Source organism: Engystomops pustulosus, chromosome 2, assembly GCF_040894005.1.
Source record: "Engystomops pustulosus chromosome 2, aEngPut4.maternal, whole genome shotgun sequence".
Taxonomy (NCBI): Eukaryota; Metazoa; Chordata; class Amphibia; order Anura; family Leptodactylidae; genus Engystomops; species Engystomops pustulosus.
In genome coordinates, this window is record NC_092412.1 from 226,832,934 (window position 1) to 226,846,864 (window position 13,931).

The following is a 13,931-nucleotide window of genomic DNA, read 5'->3' on the forward strand; positions in this document are numbered from 1 at the left end:
CATCTCAACCACTGGGTGGTGCTAGAGGTCACATTTTGAAGTTTCTAAGTTTGTCCTTTTTAGGATTGTCTGATAAAGTTTGTATTTCCTTAGACTGTAATCCTAATATATTATGCTTATGGCTATTTATAGGTTTTTGAATTTTTGTTACGAGAGTGCAAAAGGAGATTGTGAGAATATTTTTAGCATTCATGTAGATTGAAAGGGCAGATAATAAACTAAGCAATGGCACCAAAGGAATTGGGCTCATTATAAGAAACAGGATTGTTGTATTATATAATTTGATTTCTATTTTAAGGCAAGTGGGTGATAATGTCCATATCTGGACCTTTTAGCACGTAACAATATTCACTTAAAAATAAAAAGAAGGGATAAAGTAGGGCAGCACGGTGGATGAGTGGGTAGCACTTCTGCCTTGCAGCGCTGGGGTCCTGGGTTCTAGTCCCACCCAGGTCAAAAACCGTGTTTGCGTGGGTTTCCTCCGGGGCCTCTGGTTTCCTCCCACACTACAAAACATACTGGTAGGTTGTTTAAATTGTGAGCCCCATGGGGACAGGGACTGATTTGACATGCTTTGTGCAGCGCTGCGTAATCCACGGGATAGGGCCTAACTTGCTGATCAGTGGGGGTCTCAGTGTTGAGACCGCCACAGATCACGAAAACTAGGGGTCCCTTGGACCCCATCGCCGCTCCGTCAGACTAATGGAGCAGACGGCCGCGCATTGCCGTTCTTCTCCATTAAAGTCTATGGAGCTGACGCAGGTCAGCTATTAGATCTTAGACCAAAACCTGTTGCCTGCACCCAAGTTTGTTCTGACAAACATTGCAACATCAGTGAATTGAATGGACATGCTCAAGAAACAAGTTCAGTGTTTCTACTGTAAATCCTACAAGTTCACGGAGCAAATTTGTTCAAACATCATGCTTAAAGGGGGTTTCCAGTGCTTGAAAAACATGGCTGCCTTCTTCCAAAAACAGGGCCGCGCCTGACCATGGTGTGTGCTGGTATTGCAACTTCACCCTAAAGAAATTAAAGAACAATTTATGACCGTAGCCTCTTATTGTGGGAATACAGTCACAGTTTGTTCAATATGAATAAAATATTAGGGATTTTTTGGCATCAAAAGTAGCATAAAATGTTATTTCAAAGTGACCAGAACATCAAAGTGTCTTAGAATCTGGGAAAGTTTGTGTTTTCTGTGTGGTGTGTCTAATGCAGCAGCATTCCTGGCTCTCTAAGCTGAAATTACGCTTTCTAAAATGTTACTGATAAAATGTACTACACTGTTTTATCCGCTAATGTTATAATTAGTGGGGTCCGTTAGGCCTCATTGATATCCAGATCCAGCTCTGCTGTAATAAGGAAGCAGGTGTTAACACAATCCTTAAAGGGGATGTAGACTTTCGGAAAGTAATTGCTATTGTTTGTAGAATCAAAAGTTATTAAATTTTCTAATATATTTTTTGTATTCATTTATCACATATTTTTAGATCTCTACTTGTTGTCAATCAACAAGAAGCTTAATTGTTTACTTTTTGTGGATAAAATCTGTTCCATGGTCATTTCATGTCACACAGGCACACGGATTGTCATATCCCTGATAATGTGATGTCCCACAGGTGCATGGCTCGTTATATCCCTGGTCATGTGATGTCACACAGGTGCATGGCTCGTTATGTCCCAGATCAAGTGATGTCACACAGGTACATGACTCGTTATATCCCTGGTCATGTGATGTCACACAGGTGCATGGCTCGTTATGTCCCAGATCAAGTGATGTCACACAGGTACATGACTCGTTATATCCCTGGTCATGTGATGTCACACAGGTACATGACTCGTTATATCCCTGGTCATGTAATGTCACACAGGTCCACGGCCCGTTATATCCCTGCTAATGTGATGTCACACAGGTGCACGGCTCGTTATATCCCTGGTCATGTGATGTCACACACCTGTGTGACATTACATGACCACCGACCAGTTTCTGTTCACATGAAGTAAACAATTAAGCTTTCAACAGAATGACAACAAGCAGAGATCTAGAAAGTAGATGAGTTGATACAGAAAGTACATTGGAAAATTGTTTAACTTTTCATTACACAAAAATACAGCTGCCGCAACTTAATGCCCTTTTTTTGGTATCCCAGCTTCCCCTATTGGTGCAGTTTATTTTGGCATTGGTTATTATTGTACTGCCAGCTGGGCGGTCTGCACTGCTGAGTCTCTGTCCTTGCAATCTTGGTGACTCCGATCTGAGGACCACCCACATGACAGTCCCACCCAAGTGACGGTCCGCTAGAATCCACGTCCATCAGTAGGATTTGCAGGATCTCTTTATAGAATGTTACTATAGGAAAACATGTATCTGCTGTTTCCCTTCAGTGTAGTTCTGCAGTATTAAATGTTTCCATATTCATGTGTCTTGTAGATGATGAATCTTCTGGGCTCTATGGTTTTCTGCATGTGATTGTCCACTCTGCCAAAGGATTCAACCACTCTGCCAGTAAGTGTCCGCATATGTGAGCTCATATGTTTATACTGGGTCCCTGCACGGTTTTCTGAGACCAAAGCTGAGGTCATTTGGAGTATTACGTGTTCTCATAGTAAATCAAAGCGCCTAATAAGATTACAATATCCGAAAATGTATTTTTTGTTTTGTTTAGTTTTTTTTTTTCTTAAGCCCAGCATAAGGCCTTTAATAATTATCAGACACTGGTGCCATCCCAGTAATATCAGTGGGAGACAGAGGCAAATGCTTCATTAGTCAGGGGAATAAAAGTAAAAAATAAACCTCATCCAGTAGGGTTGGTTGATGTATCGGGTTTATCCACATGTATGAGTCTCAGAAATCATGTCTTGACGTTCTGCTACTGATGCAGGTGGTTGGTTATAAAACCATCTTATAAAGGGAATCTGTCAGCAGAAATTGACACTACCAGTATGTTGTGAAGGGAATCAGCACCTTCCAGATAATGTTTTCTTCCTGGTCCCAGTGTGCTGGCATCATCCAGAAAGTCAACTTTGAAATGAGATGTAATTTAAGTGTATAAAGTCACAAAGTCAAGTCTTCCTGCCTCAGCAAAGGGAGTCGGGGAGAGCTTTATTTCTGTACTAAACTTTCCACAACCAGTGTACATCTCGATTCAAAGTTAAAGGGGTTTGCCCATGAAAGAAAGTTCTAAAATTTTGATTTTATCCCATAGGGATGTTTACACAATAAATGTCATTTTTAACCACTTCTTTTGCAATTTTACTCAGTTTTATTGCTGTTTTGGTCACCCAGAGTGTGGACGGGGACTCTCTAAGCAGACACATCTGTGCTATGAGATTCTGTGTGCTGACAATGTGCTTAGATTATCAGGCTACAGGGTTTAGCTGCACTTTTATTTGGCTTCTGAACATTCTATTAGAGTCTGATACATAAAAAAAAACAAGGCGAGACAGATCGGAGATGAGAGGTGATAAGAGCTATGAGATGTATTTAAAGTTTAAGGTCGTATCCAAAGACAACTTAAATGTAATAACCAGGACTGATAGAGATAGGTTGGACTTGTATCTCTGAAACGCTGTATTTTTTTTTTTATTACTAATTAATTAAGGAATGCACTATTAATGTTATCCTGAGTATATTTAAGAATTTTGTCTTCGTGGGAATACCCCTTTTAACCAGGCCATAAAAGACACAAATTCTGGAATGTGTTTAGTTGCTTGACTACATACTGGGGGTCGTTTACTAAGGGCCCGATTCACGTTTTCCCAACGTGTTACCCGAATATTTCTGATTTGCGCCAATTTCCCCGCGATCGGATTGTGGTGCATCGGCGCTGGCATGCACGCAACGGAAATCGGTGGCGTGGCCGAACGAAAACCCGACTGATTCGGAAAAACCGCCGTGTTTAAAACAAAAAATCTGTCGCGGAGCTTGCACTTACCTTCACTCAGCCCGAGCTGGTGAACTCCAGCGCGTTCCGATGCTTTTCAGCGCAGCAGCACCACCTGGTGGACGGCGGAGGAACTACCTTAATAAATCCCGGCCGGACCCGAATCTATTGCAAAGAATGTGCCGCTGGATCGCGAATGGACCAGGTAAGTAACTCTGCCCCACTGTGCTTATTAGGTCGAGTCTCTGCTGACAGGTTCCCTTTAAGCTCCATGTGATCCCAGCTTTTCTAGTTCCTTTATATATTTATAAAGGGTAAACTTTCATCCTGACAGTGGTCTCAAAATGATTACATGGCTCATCGCAGGTGTGAACTAGGCCTAACTATGTACCACCTATTGATTTGCTTTCTTGCATAATTTTATGGCAAAACTTTGGTGCAGTTTTAGCATAAGTAATAAAAATAATACTGTAAGTAATAAAACATTGCATTACTGAGCACATGTGACAGCTGGTGCACAGCAGTATATCTGATCTGCCACTTCTGTGCAGTAGTACAGTACACGGATGTATATCACCTATCGCTGTATACACTGCCTTCCATTATGGAATGTTATGTATCCAGCTTTGTGATTTCTTCTCTCCCCCCCACAATCCACCCGCTTTCCCGGGATGACATGTATTATTAGAAAGACCAGGTGAATTCCTTGTTATTGCCTATGGAGGCGGCTCCACAAGTCATTAGCTGCTTTGTGTTAATTGCTGCTGCCTGTGAACACGATGCAGAGGGAGGTATTGTGGGGAAAAGCGTTAAGTCACAGAGGAATTATGTGCGTTGTTTCTTCTTCTACGCTTATATTACAGATTATACTTAACTCTTTAATAGCTTCTTTACTGCAGGCCAAGTTTTGGAACAGTTATTCTGCCTGAAAAGAGAACACTTAAAATCTAATATTTAATTTGAAACTATTAAAAATGGGGCCACTCTACAGCCAACAAATTACATCAATCAGGCATTCAGTATAGGTGCAGGAGTCGGGGATCCCTCACTTTAATATTCCCAACCATGCATTTGTTTTGGAACAGCAACTTTTGCATAGGATGCTAACCATTACTGTATACTATCCAAATAGACATTCGTAATGATAACTTGGTGGCTGATTCTTAAATAATATTATAATAATAATATAATAATAATAAAAATAACATTTAAAGCGTAACTAAACTATTATAAATGAGTAGAGGAAATGATAATAGTAAACTTTGTAATTTGAGTAAAACAAGAATTGGTCCCAATTGATTGTAAAATACCATCTGTCTATATGTAACACAGCAACTATATTATTTCATACACGTTTTCCGGATATCTGGCGAGATACGTATTAGCCACTGCCCCAAACTCCCATGTTGTAAAATAGCTTATGATCTGAGGCAGGAAGTGGAGCTGACATGTTAAGCCCAGACTCCTTTCATGTGCTGGCTAACTGGATCCCGCAAGTGTGACAGGGTCATGCTTAATATTTATCCAGTCTCCCTATGAGGAATCACATGCAAAGGTTCTATAGAAGGGGGAGGAGGTATTGAATCTCATTCAATTTTTGTTGCTCTGAATTAATTGCTATTCGATTGACGGGAGGGAATCGTTGATGTATAATACAAGGCTTCACCCCACAACGTGATCCTGATATCTAAATCTGGTTTGACATTGCTTTGAAAACATGTGTCATATTCACTGCTGTTTCACAAATGTTTATTGGGAGTTCATTTTGTTCCCCAGAGGTGTGCACAGCAGTTTAGTGAAAAATGTACAATATTTTTTTTTAATGTTTTGCCCGGGACTAGTGGTAATTCACAGACTGCAGAATGTATGGATGAGTGTATGTTCATTTTAATTCACAAAACAAATTAAAAGGAACATAATGCCTGGTGCAGGGTCTGAAGGGCGGAGCAGGACTCATTCTTATTGTATTCCTAGAACCTTATTAGAACCTTGAGTACTTCTCCTCCCTTCAGCACAAGGTTTAATTCAATGAATCAGCGGTGACTGGAATGTTACTTTAAACCCTTGGCTTCGATATATAGGCGGTCCCCTACTTAAGGACACCTGACGTACAGTCAACCCATAGTTGCAGACAGATCTCTCTGACCTCTGGTGAAGCTCTCTGAATGCTTTCCTACAGTCCCAGACTGCAATGATCAGCTGTAAGGTGTCTGTAATGAAGCTTTATTGATAATCTTTGGTCCCATTACAGCAAAAAATGTATAAACTCCAATTGTCACTGTCGCAAAAAATTTTTTTGCATGGATCTCCAATTATAAAATATACAGTTTCGACTTACATACAAATTCAACTTCCGGGCCCTCTCTTGTACGTAACCTGGGGACTGCCTGTATTTGTATAACTGATCAGCTCTTGTATATATGCGTTATTAAAGACATTCATTCCAATGTCATCCACGTGCTGACTGTTCCTTGTGTCTTGTCAGATCTTTACTGCACACTAGAAGTGGACTCGTTTGGCTATTTCGTCAGCAAAGCTAAAACCAGAGTGTTCCGGGACACTACAGAACCTGAATGGAATGAGGTGAGCGATGGAGAACTTGTTATATGAAATTATCTAAAAACTGCTCATACATTTCTGCTTGGATGCTCTTCAGTTGTTGTCTCACACTGGGCCTTAGTAAGGGAACCCCTTAACAGAGCACCTAAACACCACCACCATTGTGAGACGAGCTTTTGGGAAGCCATATTATGTCCACACTCACTTTTATCACCTCACAAAATTTTGTTTGGTTGTTTTTTTTGTAATATTGTTTCTAAGTCTATAAAATGTGACTTTCATTCCTTTGTTTGCTTTATTGGCTGTTGGCCAGCTTTCCTACAAATATGGAAGGAAAAAAGAACCAACTGAATTACAGGGGGTGCCCGACTTAAGGACACCCAACTTACACCTGCCCGCTGCAGGATGGCTTTGCTTTAGTCCCAGACTGCAATAATCAGCTGTAAGGTGTCTGTAATGACGTTTTATTGATAATCTTTGGTCCCATCACTGCAAAAAACTTTCACTGGGACAAAAATTTTTTTGTCTGGAACTACAATTATAAGATATAAGCTGTTCTGATATGTATACAAATTCAACTTTAGAACAAACCACCTGGCTTCACTTTACATATCACGAAAGGAGAGCAGAACTATTAATAGATGTATTTTGGTAAATTACCTAATATCCTGCCCCCCACACTTACACACACATTGCAAAACACACGAGTTAATAATTATTTATATAGCGCACACAGATTACACAGCGCTGCACACAGTTTGCCAAATCGGTCCCTGTCCCCAATGGGGCTCACAATCTAATCAACCTGCCAGTATGTTTTGGCGTGTGGGAGGAATCCGGAGGAAACCCACGCAAATACGGAGAGAACATACTAACTCTTTGCAGATGTTGACCCTGGGACTTGAATCCAGGACCCCAGCGCTGCAAGGCTGTAATGCTGACCACTAAGCCACTGTGTGGCCAACCCCTTTGGGAGGAAGCTACAATGTACATCTAGTCTATTGCATACATTCATAGGCCGCCATGGTAGTTTTGTCTGTGTTCTGCATCGTGACTACAGATATAAGTTACTTTACTACTTTACCTCGGCAGGAATTCGAAATAGAGTTGGAGGGTTCCCAGTACCTGCGGATCTTGTGCTATGAAAAGTGCTACGACAAGAGCAAACTCAACAAGGACAACAATGAGATTGTGGACAAGATCATGGGCAAGGGACAAATCCAGGTAGGAACGTTGCGTCCATTCTGTATGTGACCTCTTCCCTGTGGCTGTGGTTCTGGGTGGCTTCTACATTCTGGCCCGCAGCGCTTTCTTCTAATGTGCTTTCATTGGCCTGCATTATTTTGGCCTGGCTTTTACAGATTTATCTGAAGTCTCCTGGAAGGAGTACACAAGTCCTTGTTTTTCTTGAATAAAATTTTATTTTTGGCAAATTTAATTAAACTCAATTCAGGCTGAACTCTGAGGTAAAGATCATGGAACAGGATTAGCTGCAAATATAACCAGATGAAACTCTTATTTTGACAGGCGCTCTCTACTCTTTAGCATGCTGCTTGCTCAGTACACGTGATCTATTGTTTTATAGGAACAGATTCTTTTGTCCTTTAAATTCCTGTCTATTTTAGAGCTAATGGGTCCAAGTAGGCGGAGTGTCTCAATGAATGACAGGTTTCTTTGCATAGGTCATAGGACTTAAGCCCAAAAAGATTTATGTTAAATCTTTTCCCTCAAGCTCTATCTATCTGTTTAGCTGAACATATTGTATATAGTGTCTGAACTGCAGGCAGTATGTTATAGAGCAGGAGTTCTATGTTACAGAGCTCCTGCTCTATAACATACTGCCTGCAGTTCGAACACTATATACAATATGTTCAGCTTCTCCAACTCTATAACATGCTGCGATTAGATAGGACTTAATAAACTCTTCTCCGCTCCTACTGCTCTATAACATAATTCCTGCAATGAGATACCATATACAATCTGCTCAGATTCTCCTGCTCTATAATATTCTTCCTGCAAAAATGAAACTCTGTACAAACTGTTCCGCTTCTCAGGCTCGGTAACATGCTGTCTGCAGATAGAACACTATATACAATCTGCTCAGCTCCTCCTGCTCTATAACATTTTTGTTCAGATAGGACTCTATATACAATCTGTTCCCACTTTTCCTACTATATAACTTCTGCTCAATTCATCCTGCTCTAGAACATGCTGCCTGCAGATAGGTAACTACATGTGACAGGTTCCCCCTCCATGCTTTGAAAAATAAGTGAACCCTTAAAGGAAAACGTCACGTTTTTAAATGTCCAGGGTAAAAATGTCAATTTTAAGGCAATATTGTAACTTCCTATGACTATGCACTCTTTTCCCTACGCTATCCCTATGTCCATTCTTCACACATGTATCCAAATTTTACGCCTGGAAACATTTCCATTCCAAATGTTCTGCAAACAATTAAAGGGATTGTTCTGCCTCCTGTCCAGTGTCTCCGCTGTACATTGGGCAAGTTAGTGATGATGTCCTGTGATTCCTGTGTTTCGATTTTTTTTTCTAAAAATGACAATGTATTTATTGAAATAATTTGTGAAAATGCACCTAATGCAGTGATGGCTAGCCTATGGCACTGGTGCCAGAGGTGGCACTCTGAGCCCTTTCTGTGGGCACTCAGGCCATCACCAGAGATGACTCCAGGTATCTTCCTGCAGTCCCAGACAGCCCAGGACTTGCTGTGCACGGAGCTATTTTAAAGTGACAGCTCTACCTGGGACTATTTTCTGCTTTATTGGTGTCCTCAGGTGCTGGTATCAATGAAAACTGTGACAGAGAAGGGAGTATAAATCACAAATTACATTTCTGTGTTGGCACTTTGCGATAAATAAGCGGGTCTTTGTCACTGACCTAATGGATCTAGATATTGCTGTTACATACATGTCGTGGCGCCCCCTGGTGTCTGTTTTCCCACTGGCCTCTTTTTTGTTGTCCTGTAGTAAACACGTTGTCCAGCTGGGAGATTGATGTCTGTGTAATTGTGTTGCAGTGTATCACTATGCTGCTCGGATTCTTGGAGATTCTTGTGATGTAATGCATAAAACGTGCAATAATTGTCATGGTTCTCATTACTATTCAGCTCTGGGGGGTGTTATGTGCTCCTTCTCTCTTTGGGGAGAAAGCAGGAATGCATCCAAGTTAATTTCTTCCTTCCCTCGCAGGAGATCTTGTCAGCCCGCTGATCCCTCTCCATGGCCCCCTGATATCCTATATAATTACCTCTTCCCCTTGAACTGGGGTCACTTCGGAGAGGTGCAATGTTCACAGGGATGAACGTTTCACCCAGAAAGGAAAGCTCCATATTTTATCCTGTCCCTCTCCCAGTATGGGGCTGGCACCGGATGGTACATTATGTGGCTATGGCTTTCATTATTTTTTTTTGGTGAAACTTGAGATAAGTTTTCAGCTAGTGAAGTAATGAACATTTTACCCCACGACCTGGAAATTCTCTGTATAAATTTGCTGTGTGACAAGAAGGATGTTTCTTTAGTCGTCTCTTAGAGGGAAATCCATTATTCTTGCTGTTGGGTTGTAATCTGTTTTCTTAATGATAAGACTAAAGAATAATATGGTCCTTGTATCTTCACTCCCACATGTAAGACAACTGGAGAATATGTTCCATTCATCTTTTATCATCATCAAACCATCGTCTGACTGTGAGAAAATGTCCGAGATGTGGAGTTTCTACTCATCAATAATGTAATGATCCGATCTCCCCTGTCACAGAGTGAGATGCAGTGGGTCATGGTACCAGAATACTTCTAGTCGTGTTATGTGGCTGGGGTTAGAAAAACGTGGCTGCCTTTTTACATAACCCTTGCCACATCTGTCCACAGGTTGTATTGCAGCTGGAATAATAGGCACAAGGCATGCAATGGGAGCACCAACTCATTATAAGACAAATTAACCCTTTTGTGACCAAGGGTCATTTGTACCCGAATGTCCAGGACATATTTTGCACATCTGTTTTGCTTTTCTTTGGTTTCTTTTGATATCTTTGGAAATATGCTTTTTTGTTTCATTTTTCCCATGCGTTTTTTATGTGATTAGATAAGAAGTAAAATTAAACTAACAACTTCAATGTGACAACCTTTCCTAAGTTCAGCTACAGATGCAGAGGGTGCATGTAACTCTGCAAACTCTAATATCTGTGTGCTCCTTTTAGCTGTCAGGCTGGAGGAGGGGCACATTTAAGATACCTATACCCTCTGTAAAATTATACTTGACCTGTGTTTCTTGGCGCCATAGTTCAGAGGTGGATAGTTTTTGTAAGTGCAACAGAAATGGAGATATATCCGCTGTTTAATTAAATCTACCATCAAAATATATCCTGATAAACCAGGGACACTTACTCATAGATCCAGGTACCGTGACTGTTGTAATCTTCTTATGTTTGTTATACTTGTTATTCCTGGCCTCCTTCCTTTTAAAAGCAACTTTTACAATTATGCTATTGAGTCTGAAGGGCTCCTGGAGTTGTTATCAGAGCCTCTCCATGCTCTGGCTTCACATGCTGTTACACTGCCTCCCTCTCCACTGCTGCACAGTGGAAGCTGCAGCATGGAGGGGCTCTGGTAACTTCGCCGAGAGCCCTTAAAAGTGGATTTTAGGAGGAAGGAGGCCATGGATAACAACTATAAGATGATTGTTAGTCATGCTCTCTTGAACTATGAGTAAGGTCCAAAATCGGGCCGCACAATTTGAGCCCCGCATTTTCCACCGGCAATATGCTTTGCCTGGGTTATAGCCTAGCTGAGCACACAGTCTGAATGTAGCCTTACTGCCCCTGATTTATTATGCTCTATTTTGATAATTGATTTCCTTTAAGGTTACAGTCTGAATGGGAACTGTATAGGAATATTGCATTCTTGACTGCAGGGTACATCTCCAGTTATTTGGCACCTAGAAAACCCTATACTGGTGCGATATTGAAGGCGGTGGTCAGGGTTCAGAAGAAATGTGCATTTGAAGTGTTCCCCTGCCCTGACATCATGGAGTATATAGTCGTATGGAAGTCATGAGGTGGTTAATGACCACAGGGGTCCCGCTCCCTCCTTACAGAAGAAGTACACCATGGCTGGGGCCACCTTTGCCATGGCTCTGTAGGAGGATTCACATATGAATGAGCCCACCCTGACAAGGGGCTCCGTCACCCTGTTGGTTCAGTACCAGCTGTATGTTCTGTGATGCACATTCATTGTTCCACAGTATATTAGTAGTACATGAAAATTCTGAACTTTACATCATTGTTCTGCTGTTAAAATAATGTATTGAGGTGTTTTCCCCCCTTCTCTTAGCTTAACCTTTCATCGCTTCTGTCAGATGAAGTGTAATGGATTGTGAATGAAACAAGTAGCTGGATGCCTTGCTCTTTTTTTTCCAGCTATTTTAGGTTTTGCAGAACTTTCCCAGGCTGTGCCATGTCTGACTTTCCCTAAATAGCCTCCTGTACAACATATGTTGTGTGTACTGCTGGTCACGTATCACATCTTAACACAGCACCAACAATTTTTTGGATGATATATTGTACAATAGAAGATGGGCAAATCCCCCTGGACTAATAACTTATGAATATTAAACCACGGCTTTACATTAGGGAAATGTACATTAATATGTATGGCTGAAACACGAAGGTAAACTTATCACACTAGATTTATAAGCGTTGCCCTGGTAAGTGCTTACCAAGATTGTCCCAATATTGAAATTTGAAGAATAGGTAACAAGTGTCTAATCAATCGAGCTCTGAGACCTCCACCCTTCATGAGGATTGGGATAGTATATTTCACATAACTATAATAATAATTCTTTATTTATATAATGCACACAGATTACGCAGCGCTGCACAAAGCATGTCAAAATGGTCCCTGTCCCCATGGGGCCCACAATCTAAACAACCTACCAGTATTTTTTGGAGTGTGGGAGGAAACTGGAGTACCCGGAGGAAACCCACGCAAACACAGAGAGAACATACAAACTCTTTTCAGATGTTGACCTGGGTGGGATTCAGCCAGGTCAGCCACCGTGCCGCCCTTACATACAAGTATCTACAGGACTGTACTTGGATATTTTTAGCTGTTCTCTGCAATTTCCAAAACTTCCATAGTATTGAATTGAGCATCAGTACTAGGGATGAGCGGATCCGACAGTCTGGTTTGGCGGCCAGACAGCCAATCCGGCAAATTGACCATCCTAGCATCTAACCATGGCTATGATTGGCCAGGGGGGAGTCAATGCCCGACCATTGGGTCCACTTGTCTCTAGTCAGGATGCAAACTCCACCTGCTGCTTCATTCAATTAATTAGAAGGTGATCCCCATTCACGTGATCGGTGGGAGCAGTCACTGATCAGATTATCTCCTAACCTGTAGACAATGTATAACAATCGAAAATAGTACAACCCCTTTAATAGGAGTAATCCAGCAGCTGGCTCTCCACAAAAGTTTTTTCAAATTTTAATTAACAATAAAAGTAACAAACAGCAGACAGCAGAACATCACATCGTGATTTCCATCCAGGTTTGCGTTTTACTGAACGTTATAAAGCGGCAATGGCGGTAGCCGACATTCCTAGCATTTCCCATGCATGTGCATTGTGTCAGCATTGATGTAAGGATTTTTCATGTTACAGAGCAGGAGCTGTAGACCTATCTGGCTGTGATTGACTCACAAGTCTTTAATTGGACAGATATTGTGCGTAGTTACCCGGCTATGTCATGTATGACTGCTCATGTGCTAAGGGAGAGTCACAACACAGTACTGAATATTCTGCTTTCCATTCATACCCTTCCTTATGTTTCTAATTATATCAGCCCCTTCCCCTCTGGGTCATTATCTTCCTGGAAAAATTCCCTATTTAATTAATCTCATGACTGAGTTGTGCAAATGAATGCACCAGACCTGCTATAATGATGGCCGTAGTCATCGTCTTTGGTTTTTATGAATATCTTATCTTCTTTTTCTTACTATTGAATAGTCAAGAACAAGTATATTGTTCCGTCTTTTCGATCGGAGCAGCTATATGGGATATGAGACTAGTAATTGCACCATTATTTTAGACAGACGAGATCTAAGCTGACCAGATATCTCTCTTTTTCAGACTTGGGACATAATGAGATATTGGTGACTTACCCCAGTTAGAGTAGATCCATATTGTTATGCACAAGTCCAATCATTAAAACTAAAACTTGACTATACGGGCATTCTTGTCCAATCATGAAAACTAAAACTTGACTATACGAGCATTCTTGTTGTTTTTTGAGAAACTGGTAGGGACATGATGCAATAGGGGGAAAGCGTCTTGAAGGAAAACTTCTTCCCAATGTCCACATGCAGAATCCATTTAGTCAGCATTCTGTATGTAAGAGCTGGCAGCTGGTTTTGATCCACAGACATGAATACATTTGTTAGTCGGGCACCTCATACATTTAACATTCTTGTGAT

At 41.2% G+C, this 13,931-nt stretch overlaps 1 protein-coding gene across 5 annotated transcripts in view; it reads left to right on the forward strand.

Annotated features, from left to right (window-relative positions):
* The window catches only part of ABR (ABR activator of RhoGEF and GTPase), a 217,757-nt gene that overhangs the window by 171,763 nt on the left and 32,063 nt on the right, over window positions 1–13,931 (forward strand). For all 5 annotated transcript variants that reach the window (XM_072138370.1, XM_072138371.1, XM_072138372.1 and 2 more), the window contains 3 exons: window positions 2,433–2,507; window positions 6,371–6,468; window positions 7,537–7,668. In XM_072138370.1, coding sequence (XP_071994471.1) covers window positions 2,433–2,507; window positions 6,371–6,468; window positions 7,537–7,668 — 305 coding nt within the window. The remainder of the gene's footprint in view (window positions 1–2,432; window positions 2,508–6,370; window positions 6,469–7,536; window positions 7,669–13,931) is intronic.